We start from the raw sequence: 19,819 nt of genomic DNA on the forward strand, positions 1-19,819 counted from the left end.
GCTTTTCTTTCAAAAATGAGGACATTTCTAAATGAGCCCAAACTTTTGAACGGTGGTGTAAGTCAACATTTTGGTTTAGTATCACACAATATTGGCTTAATATTGACCCAGTTTCAAAACATAGACTTAGCATCTCTTAATTTAGCATTTTCATTTAGAACTTGGTGAACATTTTCACTTAATATCTCCCAGCAGTGACTTAATAATACTGACACAAGGGTTAAATGTGATTATAGTATCTCATAAGTGAGTATTTGGATTATCATCTCCTAATTTTGGCTCCTAAGTCAATAATCTGACTGAGTATTTTAGATTCTAACTTAGCAGCTCCTCAATTTGACTTGCTATCTCCTAATTTTAACAGTCTTGTTTGTCCGGGTAGAAAATAACTCCCACACCCCCCATCTTTTCCTCACATCAGCCCAAAAACAATGCACTAACTCTCTCTGTAAGCTCAGATGAAAGGCTGTTGTTCCATTTATAATTAACACGCCGAGCGCTTGAAAACTTCTGCAATCCACAATCAGAATGTGAAACCAGAACGGAGCTCCTTGATGTCTGTACGACTCTCTGTTCCTGGTGTTTCATCACATATTTTACACTCAGCTCTTTGATTTCTGTTGATTTTGTGACAACACGATGCACCGTCGCCGAGCACTGCTGGAGTCCACTGAGTGCTCTGAGCTGCTGTGAAGCTGAGGGATTGTGTGTTGTCTTACGACTGTGTGTTGTCTTACGACTGTGTGTTGTCTTGGGACTATTGTCTTGGGACTATTGTCTTGGGACTGTCAGAGCAATCCGCCCTCCTCATAACGAAGCGCTGCTGCTGATCTATTTTAGGATCCTCATCATGACGGAGGAGATAGAAGGCAACCATGGGACTTTCTGCTGCCCTAACACAGTTTGGCTCTAACTTCATTTGAAGATGTAAAACAAACACTTTGACGCTGGGAATGAATTCTAATCGTCTTCTGATAGAAGACTTTTTCTCTTCAGCAGCCAAATAAAAGTAATAATTTAAGATCTGTACTACTGTTCAAAAGTTTGGGGTCACTTATAAATGTCCTTATTTTGGAAAGAAAAGCATTTTTTTTCAATGAAGATAACATTAAATGAATCAGAAATACAGTCTAGACTCTAGACTTTGTTTATATAGAGCAACTTTAACTAATTTTAGAGCAACTTCAACTAATGTAGAGCAACTTTAACTCCTTTAGAGCAACTTTAACTAACATAGAGCAACTTTAACTAATACAGAGCAACTTTATCTAACATAGAGCAACTTTAACTAACATAGAGCAACCTTTTGAACAACGGTAGCGTATATATCAAATGGTCCATCCAAAATCCATCCAAACGATAATTTGGTGGCTTTTAAATAACTTTTAGCTTGAAATGAAATATAAATCAGACAAAAATTGTCTCAACAACATACTAAAACCTGCAAAATTTCAAAATAAAACCAGTTGAGGTGATGTGACTATCATCTCTTACCATTATAGAATAAGGAAGGCAACCTTTAAAAGTAAATTAGATCACAAACATCAACAATTTACCACAAAAAACCCACACACTCATGTTTTTGTTTTTTGTTTTTTTTTGCTGCTTTTACTAAGGAAAATACTTGATATTTATTTGAAAGTAAGAAGACAGAAAGCCTCTTCCAGGCTGCCCTTATACAGGAGCAAAGAAATGAATTGTGATCTCAAAAATTCTTTCCTCTGGCTGCTAGTTTCAGATGGAACTAGAGAAGACTTTTTCATTTAAAAAAATAAAAAATCTAAATAAAATCAGCACGTTTATCTTGTGTTTCTGATGATCTTACAGCTTCACAGTGAGGAATATACTGTAATAACGCTATCGTCAATGCATCCTATGAAGATACAGACTGGACAGGAAATCTTTGATGGTAAATCCACTGATCTGCAAAGCTTTAAACACATGACAACTAGGTACAAACACTGTTTTCTAGTCTAGTCAACAGTTGTCGTTGGCAATTTTATTCACCTTCAGCTGATAACTAAACAATTCCACAATTGTATGTGTATCATCAAACAGCTGACTGCTTGTAGAACATGTTTCGATAAAGCTCAGACATTTAAAACTCCATCTGTGATACACTCGAAGTGGACAGTTAAGAACAAACTAAACCCCACAGAGAGTCAAGAATATTAAGGCATCTTATGTTTATAATTTACCAACAGCACAGAATTCAAAATAGAGCCAGAATGAACTATGGATTGGTTCATAAACTACAGATCCCAGAAACATTTAGACTTTCTTATTTAGAAACAACTCACATTTACAAAAATAGATAGGTTTTTTTCTATTCATGGGAAAAAAATACATATTTTTGGCAAATGCTGGAAAAATAACAGATGAAGACTGCTAACAGCTGAAGTGTGCAAGGCAAAGATCACTGGATTAAAGGCCTGTATTCGACATTTTGGGAAATATTTTACTATGAGTAGACTGACAGCACAGAATGTCTGCACTGTAAATATCAAGCGGCTAGTTTAGCTTCGCATAAAAACTGGAATAACAGCTAGCCTGACTCTGACTAGCAATAAAAAAATCATCTCCAGCACCTCTAATGCCTACAAATTCACACATTAATGTACGTAATGTGTTAAACAGGGAGTTTTACAGCTGCTTTTTTATTTAGTTTTGGACAAAAACACATCAGCTGCTTCCCTCCATCATTATGCTAGGCTAGGCTAGCCACCTGCTGGCTGTAGCTTCATGTTTAGCACACATGTAGAAGAACTCTTCTCATCTATATCTTGTTATTTGGTGTTCAGACAGACCAATAGAACCCATCAGACAGCGCAGAATGTAATAGTTTTGCAGTGTCGTATATTGACTTTGGACTTGCACACAGTGAAACAGAGCAAACACACAGATGTGAAGCTAGCTAGCTAGCGGGCTAACAGGGTCCCCACATGCCAAATAGGAACTTCTCCACTTTGGGTTTAGATTTTCCAATTTCAATATTAACCTTGAAACTGGAGGATATGAGCGCTAATGCAGCTGGTAAACATGCAAAATGTGATGCCAGTAATTCTGCATTATTTCCATCAAACCCAAATAAAATTTTTTATTCTTTTGCAGCTGCTATGAACACTTTGGCATCTAAAAATATTCAGTCAGATTTTCCAAATGAGCGCAGGAACCTCGAGATAAGCTCCTCGACGTGCGAAAACAACCAACAATATATATAAAAGAGAGTACAATAAAATAAAAACACTAAATACAGTATGAACACAAACAAGTATCAAAAAGGGATGTATGCATTACTGGAATGAAATAAAAATATTAATAGCTACAAAGAGCAATAATTCTTGAAAAACAACCAAAAAAAAAACGGTCTCTATAAATACAGAAGTCCTCATCAGTGTCCTGCAAAAAGCCTCGGGTCATATTTTAATAGCATTTCCACGGGAATAAACGCTGCGCTACATTATTCACTCAATCCGTTTGAAGTTAGCTCAGTGTGAATTTTCAACACCTAAACCTGGTAAGTTGACTCATCCAGAAAACTATTCAGTGCAACTTTACTTCAGAAATTAGGGCCACCAGTGCCCATTTGTTATATTATTATTATGATTATTATGATTATTATTATTTCTACCATTACAGTGTATCTGATTAAGCAGAGGTGGCGTAAAACTCGGCCGTACACAATCAGCAGTGGGAGCTACTTTACGAGGTTTTGCTCCAGGACACTGATCCATGGTGGGGGTGTTGGCAGTAATCTCAGGAGGTCTCGTTGACCCTTCGCTCCAGCTCTATCACTTTACTGCTGTTCTCAATCACCCTCTGCTCCAGAGACCTGAGGGACCAAACAGAAAGTAGGGCTGACAAAAAGAAATCTGTCAACAGAGAATGTTGGATTTGGATCTAATGCTGTAGTGGAGACAAGTACATGTTGTTATTTAATAAAAACATAAGATTAAAAGTGATTGACAGAGCAGTTTAGGGTAAAAAAAAAAAGAATATATCACAATACAGTAATTATAGGTCATTTTCAGTGATGTTTTTCATAAAAATGTACCTTGTGTATGTGCCTGTATAAAAGCTAAACTGTTTCTTTATATTGTCAGTCAGTTGTTCAGACTGACTCATAAAAAAGTGAAAATTAAATTTAAATCTCAGTTTCTTGGTATTATGTTTTTCAGTGATCTCTCTTTGGAATTGTAATTGTAAGAACATTTTTTAATCAACTTAATACTTTAAATCACAATTATTATGCATGGAACCTGTGTCCCACAACAATCCTGTTGATGACGTTTTTGTTGTTTTGTGTCTCGTTGTTGTATGTCTTGATTTTGTCAAATTCTGTCTTGTTTCTGTTGTTTTGTGTCTCACGTTTCTCATTTGGTGTCTGTTTTTCTCATTTTGTGTCTTGTTTTTGTCATATTGTGTCTTGTTTTTGTCATTTTGTGTCTTGTTTTTCTCATTTAATGTCTCATTTCTCTTGTTTTATGCTTTGTTTTTGTCAGTTTCTATCTCATTTCTGTTGTTTTGTGTCTCGTTTTTGTCATTTTGTGTCTAATTTTTCTTATTTTGTGTCTCGTTTTTGTCATCCACATCATCAAACAGCTTTCCAAAAGAACAGGTAGAAAACCGTAAAAGAGAAGGTTTATTTTTCAAAAATTTTGGGGCCCAAATGTCCTCCAATTCTGGATTGACCCACATATCACGATCATGTGAGATCATTCATTTAGACTTATTTATTTTGTCAGTTGCAAAAACGTTACTAACTGAGTGCAGTACCTTGATAAGTTTTCTAAAGAGGTTCCATTTAAACCTTCTTCATGCTGGTTGTTATAGTAACACTGACTGTGTTTACCTGTGGATGTCCAGCAGCGTCTGCGTATCGTTGCTTTTATTCCTGAAAGGTGGGTGTGTCTCCGCCCTGCTGGGCTCCACCCCGACTTTCTGCTGCTCTGAGCGACGCCACGCTGCCATGACGACGGCCGGCGTGTCCTCCCATTGGTCGGGATATTCACCGCCCAGACCGAGGAGCTGCGGCTGCTCGTCTTCGAAGGTCGATAGCAGACTTCTGGACTTAACTGAGGACAAAAAAAGGAAAACACTGCAATGAAGCGGACTTTGACATGAATGTATTAGCGCTGAAGTTGAAACTACATGTGTGTGCTGTCTGTCACACAAATACACACCAGCAGCACCTAGCGACGTCATAGCATCACGGTGTTGTGTATCATTGTGTGTGTGTGTGTGTGTGTGTGTGGGAGGCAGTAGAGGATGCAGTGAAAGGTCAACTCTTCTAATCAGTCTCTGTGGCTGTTATTACAGTGCCGTAGGTGGAATCTGATTAGTGGTGATGTTATAATGGACCTCCACGGTTTTACAGCCAGGAAATAATGATTCATTACAATGGAAACAGCGGGGCAGGTCACTGGAGCTGAAACTCATAGAAAACAGACTCTAACTGTGTGTGCCTGATGGTCTTAGCTTCAGGTTCATATTCAATTAGTCTTCTAGCTGTATTTTAAACCTGCGATAATCGATTTTTTTGACATCTTGGGTACAAGGAGTGATCACGGTGACGGCATCACTGGACGTATTAGTCAGAAATAATACAAAGACTGAGCAGCCTTGGAGGAGTACTGCCCTCGCTGACTGCTTTTCTTGTTTTTTGTATACAGGAGGTCCTCAACTTGTGTTGGAGTTCTGTTCCTACAGACTGATGTAAGTCGATTTTCGCTGTAAGTCAGAACTCTGGTGGAAATGTAAGCAAAGCCATTACGTGCATCACGATATCAATCAGCTTACATATTTGTGACCTATAGTAACGACAACAGTCATTAGCTCACACTGAAACACAACTTGGTAGGAAAATACGAGTGTTTTATTCTATCTAATTTCGTTTCCACGGAGACGGCTTTCCTTTTCTTCCAAGCATCAGAAGAGTCTGACTTAGGCTGGGAGCCATAATGAAGGACAGAAAGTTAGTGAATGTAGCACAATCCAAGGTGGCGGCAAATGTAAACAAAGCCGCCTTAACCCTCCTGTTGTCTTCATTTATGGGCACCAAAAAATATAGTTTCCTTGTCTGAAAAAAATCTGAAAATTCAGCAAAAAAAATCCCCAAATTTCTGAAAATTTGCAAAACCTTCAGGAAGAAAATTCCAATAATTCCTTACAAGTTTCCCTTAAAAATTTTGTTTAAAAAAAATCCAAATTTGGCAAGAAAATTCTTGTAAATATTTTCAAAAAATGAGTAAAAATCTTCCAAAAAAATTCTAAAAATATCTAAAGTGATTCCATATATATCAGTAAAACTTCTAATATTTTCTGTAAGAACATTCACATAAAAATCAACCAAAATCCAGCGAAATTCGCTGGATTTTGGTTGATTTTTATGTGAATGTTGTTAAGAAACATTTTTAACATTTCTTTTTTTTCCACCAAAAAATGTTCAAAAATTTGAAATGTTGAAAATGTGGACATCAGAAGTTTCACTGTGAAAATATATTTTTTTTTCCACATTGTCAGACTTTAAAACGGGTCAGTTTTGACACACAGGACGACACGAGGGTTCAGAAAGATGCTGCTGAAAGTGTTTTTTTACATCTCAGTGGGTTGAACATGTTGACTACCTGTGGTCATGTAGGACTCTTTGACCGCCGTCTGTTCGGAAGCGAGGCCTGTTTCAGTTACAGTGGAGCACGGAGTCAAACTGCTGGGATAAAAACTCCCCAAAAACAGAGCGAAACACAACACGACCACCTAGAGAGAGGCAGAAAGAAGAGCAGAGAGAGGAGAGGAGGAAGAAGAACAGAGGCAGGGACAGACAGGGGGGTAAGTAAATTATGAATCGCACAAAATGCTAAGCTGCTAATGATGATGGAAGCAGATGTTGCCAATTCAATATTTCAATCAATGTTTCATCTCCAATCTCCTGTTAGCACACACACACAGACACACACACAGACACACACACACACACACACACACTGGTACCATTAAGCATGAGGATGTCTGGGTTCCAGCCACCCTGCAGGATTTGGGGACTTTTCCTGCCACCACCGCCTGCAGAGACTGCAGCTGCTGCAGCAGAGACCTGAGGAGCAGCAACACAAACACACACACACACACACACACACACAAGTTAGAGACACACAAACCCTAAGGAGCAGGTTAGATCCAGCGAATTCCACGAATTTTTTTGTGAATGTTCTTAAGAAACATTTTTAAAATTTTTTTTCCACCAAAAAATGTTCAAAGATTTCCCAAAAAAGTTGAAAATGTGGACATCAGAAGTTTTCACTATGAAAATATATATTTTTTTCCCACATTTTCAAATTTTAAACCGGGTCAGTTTGACCCACAGGACGATACGAGGGTTAAGATAAATCAGATCCGGTTTCTTCCTCAACTCTTTGCTAGGTGTTTTAATGGAGCCATAATTGCTGCATACAGTATTTCCTCATTTATTTATCTCAAATGCAGAAGTTAAAGGAAGGAGGAAGATCTTTAGTTCTATGTTCCGATGAGTATAATTGGTCATATTGTGAACGACACTGTTAGTATAAACTCAGCTTCACCTCTAGCTGTGTCTAACTAAACCCTTCTAGTGTTTCAAACAAAGCCAAGTGAACTGGAGTGAATGAACTGATTCAGTTAAAGTGGTAGAAATGTACATTATGCTTAACTCCATGATAAGACAAGTACCGGGAGTTTATCCAGCCTTTTCTGGCCTGTATTTGGGGGCCAGGTTTTACTTGACAACCAGTTTTAATGGAGGCGATACATAAGCTGCTGGTTTCTTTGGTGGTCTGATAATGACCATTCTGTATAATTACTGTTTTTACTTTATTATTCAAGGCAGGATTTGTACAACTGTTCACTGTTATCCCCTTTGCATCATTAAAAAGGCAGCTAAACTCTCCCACAACACAAGCACACCGCCTGAGGCCTGTACCATGAAGCAGCATATGGGGTCGTCCAGGTGACTTCAGGTTTAACTGGGTACAGTCGCCATGGTAACTGATGCTTCAGTCAATTGAGATAACAGCTCAGTACGTACAAAAGCATCTCCTACTGACTGTCTATGGAAAAAATGATTCGACCACCCTTGTTTTCTTCAATTTCTTGTTCATATGACACTAACTGAAGAATCCAATGAACACAACAATAAATGCAGCTGATTCCATAATATTCTATGTCCTATTGACATGCTTCAGCTTCATTGTATTCAAAATGACAAAAATGAGACACAAAATGACAAAAACAAGACAAAAATGACAAAAACGAGACACAAAGTGACAAAAATGAGACACAAAATGACAAAAACAAGACAAAAATGACAAAAACGAGACACAAAGTGACAAAAACGAGACAAAAATGACAAAAACGAGACACAAAGTGACAAAAACAAGACAAAAATGACAAAAACGAGACACAAAGTGACAAAAACGAGACAAAAATGACAAAAACGAGACACAAAGTGACAAAAACAAGACAAAAATGACAAAAACGAGACACAAAGTGACAAAAATGAGACACAAAATGACAAAAATGAGACAAAAATGACAAAAACGAGACACAAAATGACAAAAATGAGACATAAAATGACAAAAATGAGACAAAAATGACAAAAACGAGACACAAAGTGACAAAAATGACACACAAAATGACAAAAACGAGACACAAAATGAGAAAAACGTTTGAAGAAAATAAGGGTGGTCTAATCATTTTTTCCATGACTGTATTTGTAATTTACACATTATTGTTTTGGGATTATAGTTAATGTGTCTTGTGAGAAATATGCGTTGTAGATGTTTGGTCATCTGCTGCCAGCACCGTCTCTTTTATGTGAATGCACTCAAAGCTAACTGGCTGAGTTGATGACCAGCCTCATGCGACCACTTAGCGTCACCGTGGCTGTTCAGGTTTACAGAAGCCAGATAAGAAAACGATATCCTGGATATGTTTTACAGGCCTCCAGTGCACCGGCATGAAAACAACACACAGATGTACGTGCACACTGAACCGGTTCATTTAGCTGTTAAACAGCGACAGTAAAGCCCAGTGAGTGTAAAACGAGACCCAAAGCAGCTGCGTTCCGTCAGCTATGCTTCACACTCTGCACACAAACACAGTCCATCCGTGCATAGAGAGCAAACAGCGCAGCTCTATCTGCTGCAGCGCCAGCGTTTCACAGTAAAACAGCCTCATGATTATGCATGGATGCAAAACCGCAGCTGAACACGTCCACAGGGAGCTTCTGATTCGGCTTTATTTGCAGATAACAAAGCTGAGCCGGTGTTGGCCGACTAATCGTAGCTGCTCCTCTCAGCTACAGAGTGCAGTGAAAACAGACAGAAACCCCACAGGATGAAACCAATCCGGCTTCCAGGGAGGATTTCTGGGTGTTTGGATTGTCACCATCCCTGAGTCTTTCTGACTGACACGAAGCATCATTTCTGAATGTATAAAAAGCGTGTGATCTAGAGAGCATTTTCTTACAGTCCATGGACCAGACCACATACTGGTACCAAACCTAAGTGGTACTAAAATGTACGTTGTGTTACTGTAAGTACATTAAGATGTGAGAGTCTTTCTACACTGGCAGCTTCATCACTTATTAGTGAAACGCTCACATTCACCACAACTGTAGTATTACACAATTCATTTAAAGATCACATCTAATATGAGTCAATAATCTAATAAAACTGCATGAGAAAGGGTCAAATATTTTAATAGTAAAACATCAGACCCAGATGAATACATTTCTTGTTCGTCTGTGCTTTCTTTTCATGCTTATTTGTTTTTGTCATTTTGTGTCTCATTTTTGTCATTTTGTGTCTCATTTTTGTCGTTTTCTGTCTTGTTTTGTGTCTCGTTTTTGTCGTTTTGTGTCTTGCTATGTTACTTTGTCTTGTTTTTGTCGTTTTGTATCTCGTTTTTGTCATAGACAATCTTGTTACCATAGCAATGAAATCTTTCTCAGTCTCAGGTTTGTTATAATACTGTTCTGTGCTGTAAAGTTATTCCACAGATGATGATGTGCAGCATGTGGCGTTTCTTATTTTTTCGTAACGAGGAAAAATCCTATGGAATTCCATCCCGTCACGTTGATCAGACTTTTGGCTCAGACTCTTTCATTGTGTCCATTAAACCAGTGATAACAGATATTACGCTGTGAGTCTGCAACGGCATCATATCAAAATGCAAACTAGAGACATATAGCAAGTTAAAAAGACCAAATAGAACTGGTCACCTCCAATGGTACGGATACTGGAAATGTTGGGTCCAGGCCCATGGACTATTAGCCGTCTTAGCAGTTCAGAGAGGATATTTACAGTACAAATATGGTCAACATTTGACTTCATGCATCTACTTTGCATTGATAGCTGGATAACTGTGTAGTAAAGACTTTGTAGACCAGCGGTGTCAAACATCGGGGCCCAAACCGGCCCTCCAGAGGGTCCAAAGTGTAAACATTACAGAGGTGATAATGAATACTTCCTGTGAAAATATTTAAAGACATTAAACACTGTGCAATATAATGTCAGTGAGCAGCTTCAGGACGAGAGAGTTTGGTTTGGTTGAACCTAGGAAAGTCAGAAAATATCGGCCCACCAATAATATTGGCTGAAACTGATCACATCTCATAAAGTGTGTTGTTCTTACTTGTTGGTACACTCCAGCGTCTCCACTTTCCTGCGTAGCTCGTTGTTTTCATTGGAGCAGGTCTCCACCCTGTGGACAAACAGCGGAACTGCAGGTTTGTTTTCTACATGCTGCTATCTATAATGCCACAGTGATGCTATTCCTGCAGCAGAATAACGCTGCTACATGTTTAATTCTACATTTTATAGAGAAAGCCCTATGATGTAATAGCTGCCAGATAATATAAGTTTATAATAATATTACAAAATTTATTAGAATTAGAGATTAAAGCTTGTTGATGCTTTATATGGAAAAAATAACCCACCAAACATGCATTTTTATTTAAAAAAATACACAACAATTTAAAAATATAACTGTTTCAAATGTAAGAAATATGAATTTATATGGGATCTGAGTCATTTAGGACACGGTTCAAGTTATTTGGGACAGTTTTTTTTTAGCCAGTGTGGGCAAACTTTGAGCCATTTTTACAATTTATGAGTAATTTAGGTCAAGTTTGGAATAATTTTGGGCAAATTTTGAGTCGTTTTTACAAGTTTGGAATAATTTTGGTCAAATTTTGCATCATTTTTTCCAAGTTATGAGTGATTTAGGACAGGTTTGAAATCATTTTGAGCAAATTTTGAATGGTATTGGACATCTTTTGAGACTTTTTTCCTCCTTTTTTTTTACAACTCTTAGTAATTTAGGACACGTTTCAAGTTATTTTGGATATTTTTTTAGTCATTTTGGAAAAGTTTTCTAGCAACTTTGGAAAAGTTTCAAGCCATTTGGGACATTTTCTGAGTCATTTTGACAGATTTTAGTTCTGATTGATTTGTTTCATGCAGAATTTCAAGTGTACAGTGAACAGATGTTTGTTTCCCACCGTGTAATCTGCTGTTTTCATTCTGCACAGCCTGATAATGCTGCGATTCAGAGTCGCTATCTCTGGCTGGAGATTAGCTTTTCAGAACAGGAGATTATATAGAAGAGCTGAAATAAAATAGCTATCAAAGCATCAGAGCTCAGTGGTTAGAGACGCCACACAGGTGTATTTATTAAAAGGCAGGTTGTTTTAGTTTAATCAGAAGCCTGTTGATCTTCCTACTGAAGGAGGTGAGGAAGGAGGACCTACTTCTTCTCCAGAGCGTCCATGTACTCCTTCTTCTTCCTGCGACTCTCTTGAGCTGAAATCTGAGAAAATGAAAGATAAAGAATTACAAAAAGAAATGTTTTGCTCCATGTGGTTGGAATAATATTGTACTTTGTAAAGTGTAAAAATTCCAGATAAGACATTAACTGCAGATTGTAAATTAGTAAAACTATCAATTTAAAATCATTTCTAGACCATGACAAGTTGTTTGGATCAGAAAGTAAAATACTAGATTGTTCTTCTGTCATTTTGTGTCTCATTTTTGTAACATTTTGTCTTGTTTTTGTCTTTTTTTGTCTCACTTTTGTCATTTGTCTAATTTTTTGTCATTTTGTGCCTAATTTTTGTAATATTTTGTCTTGTTCTTTGTCTTACTGGTCACTTGAGATCAGATTGGGCTGAATGTGGCCCCTGAACTAAAATGAGTTCGACACCCCTGATTTAAACTTGACTCACCTTGTTCTTAATCTTCCTGCGGATCTTCTTCAGCGCCTTCTCCTCGGCTTTGGTGAGAGGCAGTTTGGTGGGAACCGGATATCCTTCGGCCACCAGCGTCCGACGCTCCTCCTCCGTCAGCATCAGCGGCCCTGAACCCTGCAGCTTCTACAGCGACAACAGAGGAGGTCAGCTTTTCCTTTATTTCTAGTAACAGGAGATATAATGAAGGTCAGAAAAGGCTCAACACTCGCAGTCATTTTGTTAAAGAACGAGAAGAAAGAAGTTCAGAAGAAAGTTAAAGTTGCGGAGTCCTGACTTCTCCAAATTAAAACTCAGAGTCGTCTCTCAAGGAAAAGCAAAGTTTTACTGTTGGCAAGGAGACGACATGAACAGAGCTCAGTCTGAACAAGTGACTGATAATATGTAGAAACAGCTCAGCTTTTATACAGACACACTTGTTTTGTCGTTTCCTGTCTTGTTTTTGTCACTTGGTGTCTCGTTTTTGTCACTTTATGTCTCAATTTTGTGGTTTCATGTCTTGTTTTTGTCACTTTGTATCTCATTTTTGTCATTTTGTGTCTCATTTCATCATTTTGTGTCTCGTTTTTGTCATTTTGTCTCATTTTGTCATTTTGTGTCTCAATTTTGTCACTTTGTCTTGATTTTGTCATTTTGTGTCTCATTTCATCATTTTGTGTCTCGTTTTTGTCATTTTGTCTCATTTTGTCATTTTGTGTCTCAATTTTGTCACTTTGTCTTGATTTTGTTATTCTGTGTCTCGTTTTTGTCGTTTTGTGTCTCGTTTTTTTCATTTTGTGCCTCCTTTTGTTATTCTGTCTTGTTTTTGTCGTTTCGTGTCTCGTTTTTGTCGTTTTGTGTCTCGTTTTTTTCATTTTGTGCCTCCTTTTGTTATTCTGTGTCTTGTGTTTGTCATTTTGTCTCCTTTTGTTATTCTGTGTCTCGTTTTTGTCGTTTCGTGTCTCGTTTTTGTCATTTTGTGTCTCGGTTTTGTCTGATTATATGTGGAAACAGCTTAGCTGTTATACAGACACATAAACGAGTTCCATTTCCATGAGTTACAGGCCGATCTTTTGCAGTCGACCAAATTGTTCTATTTTCATAGAAATGAACTTTATTATCATTTTAAAACACAACCAGTCGACTCTTAACGTCCCGTTTTGAGCTGGTTAATCATAAAGTGTGAGCGACGGTTTGAACGTTGGGTCTTACATGCGGGGCGGTGAGCAGAGGGGAGTTGGACAGCGAGGAGGCGGCTCGGGGCGACACCTTCAGGCCGGCCTGGGATGGAGCAGGGCTGGTGGGGGAGGTGGGGCAGGACAGACCGGGGGTAGCGTGGACGGGGCTCTGGCTGCCCTCTGAGTCGCTGCCGTGGGAACTGGGAGGAGTGGGAGGCATCTGCAGAACCTCCAGACCTGAAACATGACGGGGAGCTGCTTAATGACTGCTAGACAGAAAAACAACGAGAATATCACAGCCAGAAATGACACTTTTTGGGCTATAAGAAACTATTTAAAGATAAAACTTGGAAAAAGCATTAAATTCCATCTGGAAAATGAAGCAAATCTGAGTTTAAAATTGTGATATTTTTACCACAATCACATTATTTTACACGTTGACCTAAAACCAACTGCTTGCATTAATCAGATTCTGCTAAAAAAGTTTTTTAAAAAAAGGTACAACTGAGGCGACATGAGTGTCATGTAATAAATATTCTGTGATTAGACTGAGACTTTATTAATCCCCAGAGGGAAATTCAGTTGTTACAGCAGCTGGATATTCAACAAAGGGGTAAACGAGAAGAAAACACAGAATATTAGGGTATAAAGTGAAGGTGAAATAAAATTAAATCAAATTCGGCTGAGCTGCAGGCAGTGTTTACAGACTGAGTGGAAAATAAAACATAACCCTGTAAGACCCAATAAATAAATAAATAAATAAAAGGAAAAAAAATCCAAATATAGAAATTTTTTTTCCAAAAAATAAAACTAAAAATAATAATAATAATAATAGTAATAATAATAACGATAACAATAACAATATATACACCTTAGTATAGAAAAAAATGATCAAAAAATAAAATAAAATAAAGATATATATATATATACATATATATAAAATAAAAAATAGCATATATAAATAATAGAAAATAATAAAAAAGGATTAAAAAATAAGACCATATGAATATAATAGAAAGTAATAATAAAAAAATAAAACTGATGTATTTTTGCGGGTTTTACAGAGTTTAGCAATAAAATAAATATAATATGGCTCAGCTGTTTTGCTGCACAAAAGACATTTTAAGTGCAGTAAAAAATGAATCCACAGTGATGAAAAATGCACAGAAACAAAAACAAAACACAGAAAGTTGTTCAGGTCCAGATGGGTCCAATCTAAGTTCTGAATCATTATTCATATAAAATACCTCAGAATGATATATTAATAAATCATTATGAGGTGTTTGATCAGACGGCCAGCAGGGGGCCTCACAGCACCAAACAAGCAGAAGAAGAGGCTTGAATTGTGACCTTTGGGTGACAGGTTGAGGAACTGGTCCACCTCATGGGGCTCCAGTTTGATCTGTGGGATGATGTTCTCCTCTTTAATCTGAAACAGACAGCAGCATTAGAGGAAGCAGACAGGAGACTCTCAGGGATGGTTTCCACCTCCTGTCCTTCCTCTCACCTTCAGGCCTTTGGTCTGGTTACTGGCCACTGGGGTGTGAGCTGGGGAGGCCGCCGGGGCCACGGCGGGGCCCTTGGGTGGCCTGGGCCCCTCGCTGGAGGCCAGAGAGAGGGAGAGAGTGGGGAGGAGAGAGGGGGTCTCACACAGGAGGCCGTCCATGGCTTCATCCTGCTCCATGGGCCACTCTCCATCAGACTCTGCTGCACAGCCACAGACATGTAGGGTTCATATAACAACAACAACAACAATAATAATAATAATAATAACTGAAGTCCATGGATATATCTGCAGACGTTTTTATTAAGAGTAAAAATGTTTTTATGTTCATTATGATCATGTCTTTACAAATTCCATCATTATTTATTATGGAAACAATGACTAATTCATAAGAAATGACTGGATATCACTAAAATGTCAACTAAATAGCCGTCTGAATTTAATAACAACCACCTTCTAATTAGCTAAACAATAATAAATAATCGTTTTTGTCATTTTGTGTCTCGGTTTTGTTGTTTTGTGTCACGATTTTGTCATTTCGTGTCTCATTTTTGTCATTTTGTGACTCAGTTTTGTCTTTGTGTCTCGTTTTTGTCATTTTGTGTCTCAGTTTTGTCATTTCGTGTCTCGATTTTGTGATTTCATGTCTCGTTTTTATCATTTTGTGCCTCGATTTTGTCTTTTCGTGTCTCAATTTTGTGATTTCATGTCTCGTTTTTATCATTTTGTGCCTCGATTTTGTCTTTTCATGTCTCATTTTTGTTGCTTTGTCTCGTTTTTGTCGTTTTTTGTCTTATTTTTGTCATTTCGTGTCTCGATTTTATCATTATGTGTCTCGATTTTGTCATTTTGTGTCTCGTTTTTATCATTTTGTGCATCGATTTTGTCATTTCGTGTCTCATTTTTGTCATTTTGTGACTCAGTTTTGTCTTTTTGTGTCTCGTTTTTGTCATTTTGTGTCTCAGTTGTCATTTCATGTCTCATTTTTGTCATTTTGTGTCTCAGTTTTTTCATTTCGTGTCTCGATTTTGTGATTTCATGTCTTGTTTTTATCATTTTGTCATTTCGTGTGTCATTTTTGTTGCTTTGTCTCGTTTTTGTCATTTTTTTGTCTTATTTTTGTCATTTCGTGTCTCGTTTTTATCATTTTGTGCATCGATTTTGTCATTTCGTGTGTCATTTTTGTTGCTTTGTCTCGTTTTTGTCATTTTTTTGTCTTATTTTTGTCATTTCGTGTCTCGTTTTTATCATTTTGTGCCTCGATTTTGTCATTTTGTGTCTCGGTTTTGTTGTTTTGTGTCACGATTTTGTCATTTCGTGTCTCACTTTTGTCATTTTGTGACTCAGTTTTGTCTTTTTGTGTCTCGTTTTTGTCATTTTGTGTCTCAGTTGTCATTTCATGTCTCATTTTTGTCATTTTGTGTCTCAGTTTTTTCATTTCGTGTCTCGATTTTGTGATTTCATGTCTTGTTTTTATCATTTTGTCATTTCGTGTGTCATTTTTGTTGCTTTGTCTCGTTTTTGTCATTTTTTTGTCTTATTTTTGTCATTTCGTGTCTCGTTTTTATCATTTTGTGCCTCGATTTTGTCATTTCGTGTCTCGTTTTTGTTGTTTTGTCTCATTTTTGTTACTTTGCGTTTCGATCATCACTTTGTATCTCGGTTTTTAATAAAATATTGTTTCCATAATAACTAATTGTGGAATTTGTAAAGACATGATCACAATGAACATAAAAACATTAGCTTTTTTTTTTTACTTTTAATAAAAATGTATGCAGATATATGCCATGGACTTCAAAATCCTTCAATTACAGATTGACCCATTTGATTTTCAAATGTTTTCTGTCATCTACAGTGCAGCTGACTTTCGCCACTAACTAACTAAGTAACGCTGCTGTTTTTTTTATTTCTGATCAAGTGTTGCGTTGAAGCGGTGGTGCTTCCATCTGCTCACCTGCCTCGCTGCCCTGCTCTCCAGTCAGGTGGGACAGAGGAGACTGAGGCCTGCTGTCTCCACACAGAGAGTAGCTGTGCTCAGCCGTGATGTGAGGAGGCAGAGGGGAGGACGGGGACAGCTCTCCCCCGTCCTCCCCCTCCATGGCCTCCACCCCGCCTCTCCCCCCGGACAGGAAGGGGTCGCTGAGCAGCTGGCCCAGCAAAGCATCCTGGGAAAGGTCGTCCAGGAGCTCCGAGAAGTGCTGCAGAGAGACGAGAGAGAAAAGCAGAGGAGATTTAACACGACACTTCAAAACGAGACAGAAGACGACCAAAACGAGACACGGAACGACAAAAACGAGACAGGAAGCGACAAAAACGAGACACGAAGTGACAAAACCAGCCACAAAACGACAAAATCAAGACACAAAATGAAAAAATGAGACACAAAATGAAAAAATGAGACACAAAATGACAAAAACAAGACAAAACTACAAAAATGAGACACAAAATGACAAAAACGAGACACAAAGCGACAAAAGCGAGACAGGAAGCGACAAAACCGAGCCACAAAATGACAAAAATGAGACACGAAGTGACAAAACCAATACACAAAATGACAAAACCGAGACACAAAACAACAAAAATGAGACAGAACACAACAAATACGAGACAGGAAGCGACAAAGACCCCATCAGACAGGAGACAGACGGATCATTCTATAAACGATTTAAAGCCACATCGTTAGCAGCCTGTCAGTCGGTCTGTAATTAACTCTGTCCCATTCTTTAATGGAAGCTTCCCTTGAAGTTCTCAGCAGCTCCAGCTAGAAGCCAGTCAGGAAGTTTAACTCCAGGTTTCACTGCCAGAATCTCCCCCATCATTCTCTCTCAGTGTGGCGACACATTTCCAGAACACACAGAGGTTAACAGACATTCCTGCTCCCCCTTTATCTCCTCCTCCTCCACATTCCTTCCTGTCAGCCAGGTGAGTGTGTTCAGGTGTGTTATGACTAAAGTAAACAGAAGGCAGCAGATGCACTGATAACACACTGACACATATCTTCTGCTAACAGCTGGACTACTCTGGAAACAGAACCTCTAAACTCCTGTCTCCAAGCGCTCAGCCATTAACCACTGCTTTGTGTCGCACTAAAGACTATATCTATTTAATTATTGTTGGTCTGCAAAATACCAGGAAAGATTATGAAAAGTGTCCAAGGCAACAGTTTGAAATTATTACTGACACTGTAATTTTTTCTAAAACCTTCTGTATTGTGAAAAAAAAAGATATCGTGTTCGACTAAAATCAACAAAAAAACAATACTTAAATGAGAACAAAATATGAGAAATGTTGGGAGATAACATATTTGGAGCAACTGTATAACTGTATATATATGTTTTTTTAGTTTTTATTTATATAATATTTTTGTTTCATTTATTTTTTTCTATAAATGTATATATTTTTTTTTTTTATATATATATATATATATATATATATGTGTGTGTTTTTTGTCTGATTTTTGTCGTTTTGATCATAAAGTAAAATATTACATCGTTCAGTTCCAGATACCTGTGACTAAATGTTTTATATGCATGAAGGCAGAGATGGATAGAGAGAGTGAAAAGAAGACGGAGGAAGTGAGGAAACAAGAGGAGGCTGGACGGCTGAATGTCAAACATGTGGCTTCGATTACAGAGAAGACTGGACTTGCAGCGTTGAATGACCTCGACACACAACACACTGCTGTCGCTCTACGCTGCCCTATATGGCCTGTCTGTAGACCTGTGTGTGTGTGTGTGTGTGTGTGTGTGTGTGTGTGTGTGTGTGTGTGTGAGAAATGCAAACACCGACAGCATACCATGAATCCATCCAAAGGGGGGGAAGACAAATATTTACCCTCTTATCCACCACTGGTTTCATCTCCAGCTTCCACATGAACTATGAGTGTGCGACTGAAAACAACCCGTGATATTAATGCGTGCTGTAAGTGTGCACGTTTGTGTTTGCAAAAGGAAATGTGCACGTGCTAAAAGCCATCACACTGTGGGCAAACATTTACTACACTTTCTCATCCTGCAGATTCGCCCAGCAACGGCGTCGGCACGGTAACCCAGAGTCACCTCAGACGTCAAACTGTTGTCATTCAGAGCTTTTAGAAACAACCAGGAGCTCTACTGAGGTCATATTTATAATGTTTATAATGTCAGTAAATGGAAATTTCTCAAGAAAAATCAATTCAATTTCAACAACATTCAGCCTCAGTTTATCATTTACACATTACAACTTCCAGATCACAGAGTGTCTACAAAGTAACACAACATTTAGTCACAGCTACCTGGAACTGAATGATATAGTATTTTACTGTATGATCAAAACGACAAAAGTCAGACAAAAAAAGACAAAAACCAACAAAAACAAGGCAAAATATTACAAAAATCAGATGCAAAATGACAAAAAAGAGAAACAAAATGACAAAAAAAATTAGACAAATGACACAAAACAAGACAAAAGAGACAAAAAACAAGGACAAATGACACAAACGAGACAAAAAATTACACAAATGACACAAACAAGACAAAAAATGACAAAAGCAAAAGACAAAATGACAAAAATAAAACAAAAAACACAAGCAAGACAAGAAGAAAACACAAAACGACAAAAACTTTAAACAAAACGACAAAAGTCAGACAAAATGTTACAAAAATCAGACGCTAAATGACAAAAAAGAGAAACAAAATGACAAAAAAAATTAGACAAATGACACAAAACAAGACAAAAGAGACAAAAAACAAGGACAAATGACACAAACGAGACAAAAAATTACACAAATGACACAAACAAGACAAAAAATGACAAAAGCAAAAGACAAAATGACAAAAGTAAAACAAAAAACACAAGCAAGACAAGAAGAAAACACAAAACGACAAAAACTTGAAACAAAAC

The 19,819-nt window shown here is 37.7% G+C and overlaps 1 protein-coding gene across 2 annotated transcripts in view; it reads right to left on the reverse strand.

Moving 5' to 3' along the window:
* Window positions 1–1,964: 1,964 nt before the first annotated feature.
* Window positions 1,965–19,819, reverse strand: part of creb3l2 (cAMP responsive element binding protein 3-like 2) — a 40,367-nt gene continuing 22,512 nt past the window's right edge. The window contains exons 2-12 of one of the 2 annotated variants that reach the window (XM_023264230.3): window positions 16,893–17,136; window positions 14,942–15,138; window positions 14,785–14,863; window positions 13,469–13,671; window positions 12,257–12,403; window positions 11,783–11,841; window positions 10,666–10,734; window positions 6,991–7,090; window positions 6,627–6,756; window positions 4,853–5,075; window positions 1,965–3,832 (exon numbers count right to left, since the gene is read on the reverse strand). In XM_023264230.3, the coding sequence (XP_023119998.1) occupies window positions 3,757–3,832; window positions 4,853–5,075; window positions 6,627–6,756; window positions 6,991–7,090; window positions 10,666–10,734; window positions 11,783–11,841; window positions 12,257–12,403; window positions 13,469–13,671; window positions 14,785–14,863; window positions 14,942–15,138; window positions 16,893–17,136 (1,527 nt within the window). In that variant the 3' untranslated portion in view covers window positions 1,965–3,756. Of the gene's footprint in view, window positions 3,833–4,852; window positions 5,076–6,626; window positions 6,757–6,990; window positions 7,091–10,665; window positions 10,735–11,782; window positions 11,842–12,256; window positions 12,404–13,468; window positions 13,672–14,784; window positions 14,864–14,941; window positions 15,142–16,892; window positions 17,137–19,819 lie in introns of both variants that reach the window. The other variant, XM_023264229.3, reaches the window with a different exon arrangement.

The sequence above is a fragment of the Amphiprion ocellaris genome, chromosome 21 (assembly GCF_022539595.1).
Source record: "Amphiprion ocellaris isolate individual 3 ecotype Okinawa chromosome 21, ASM2253959v1, whole genome shotgun sequence".
In the NCBI taxonomy this organism is placed as follows: domain Eukaryota; kingdom Metazoa; phylum Chordata; class Actinopteri; family Pomacentridae; genus Amphiprion; species Amphiprion ocellaris.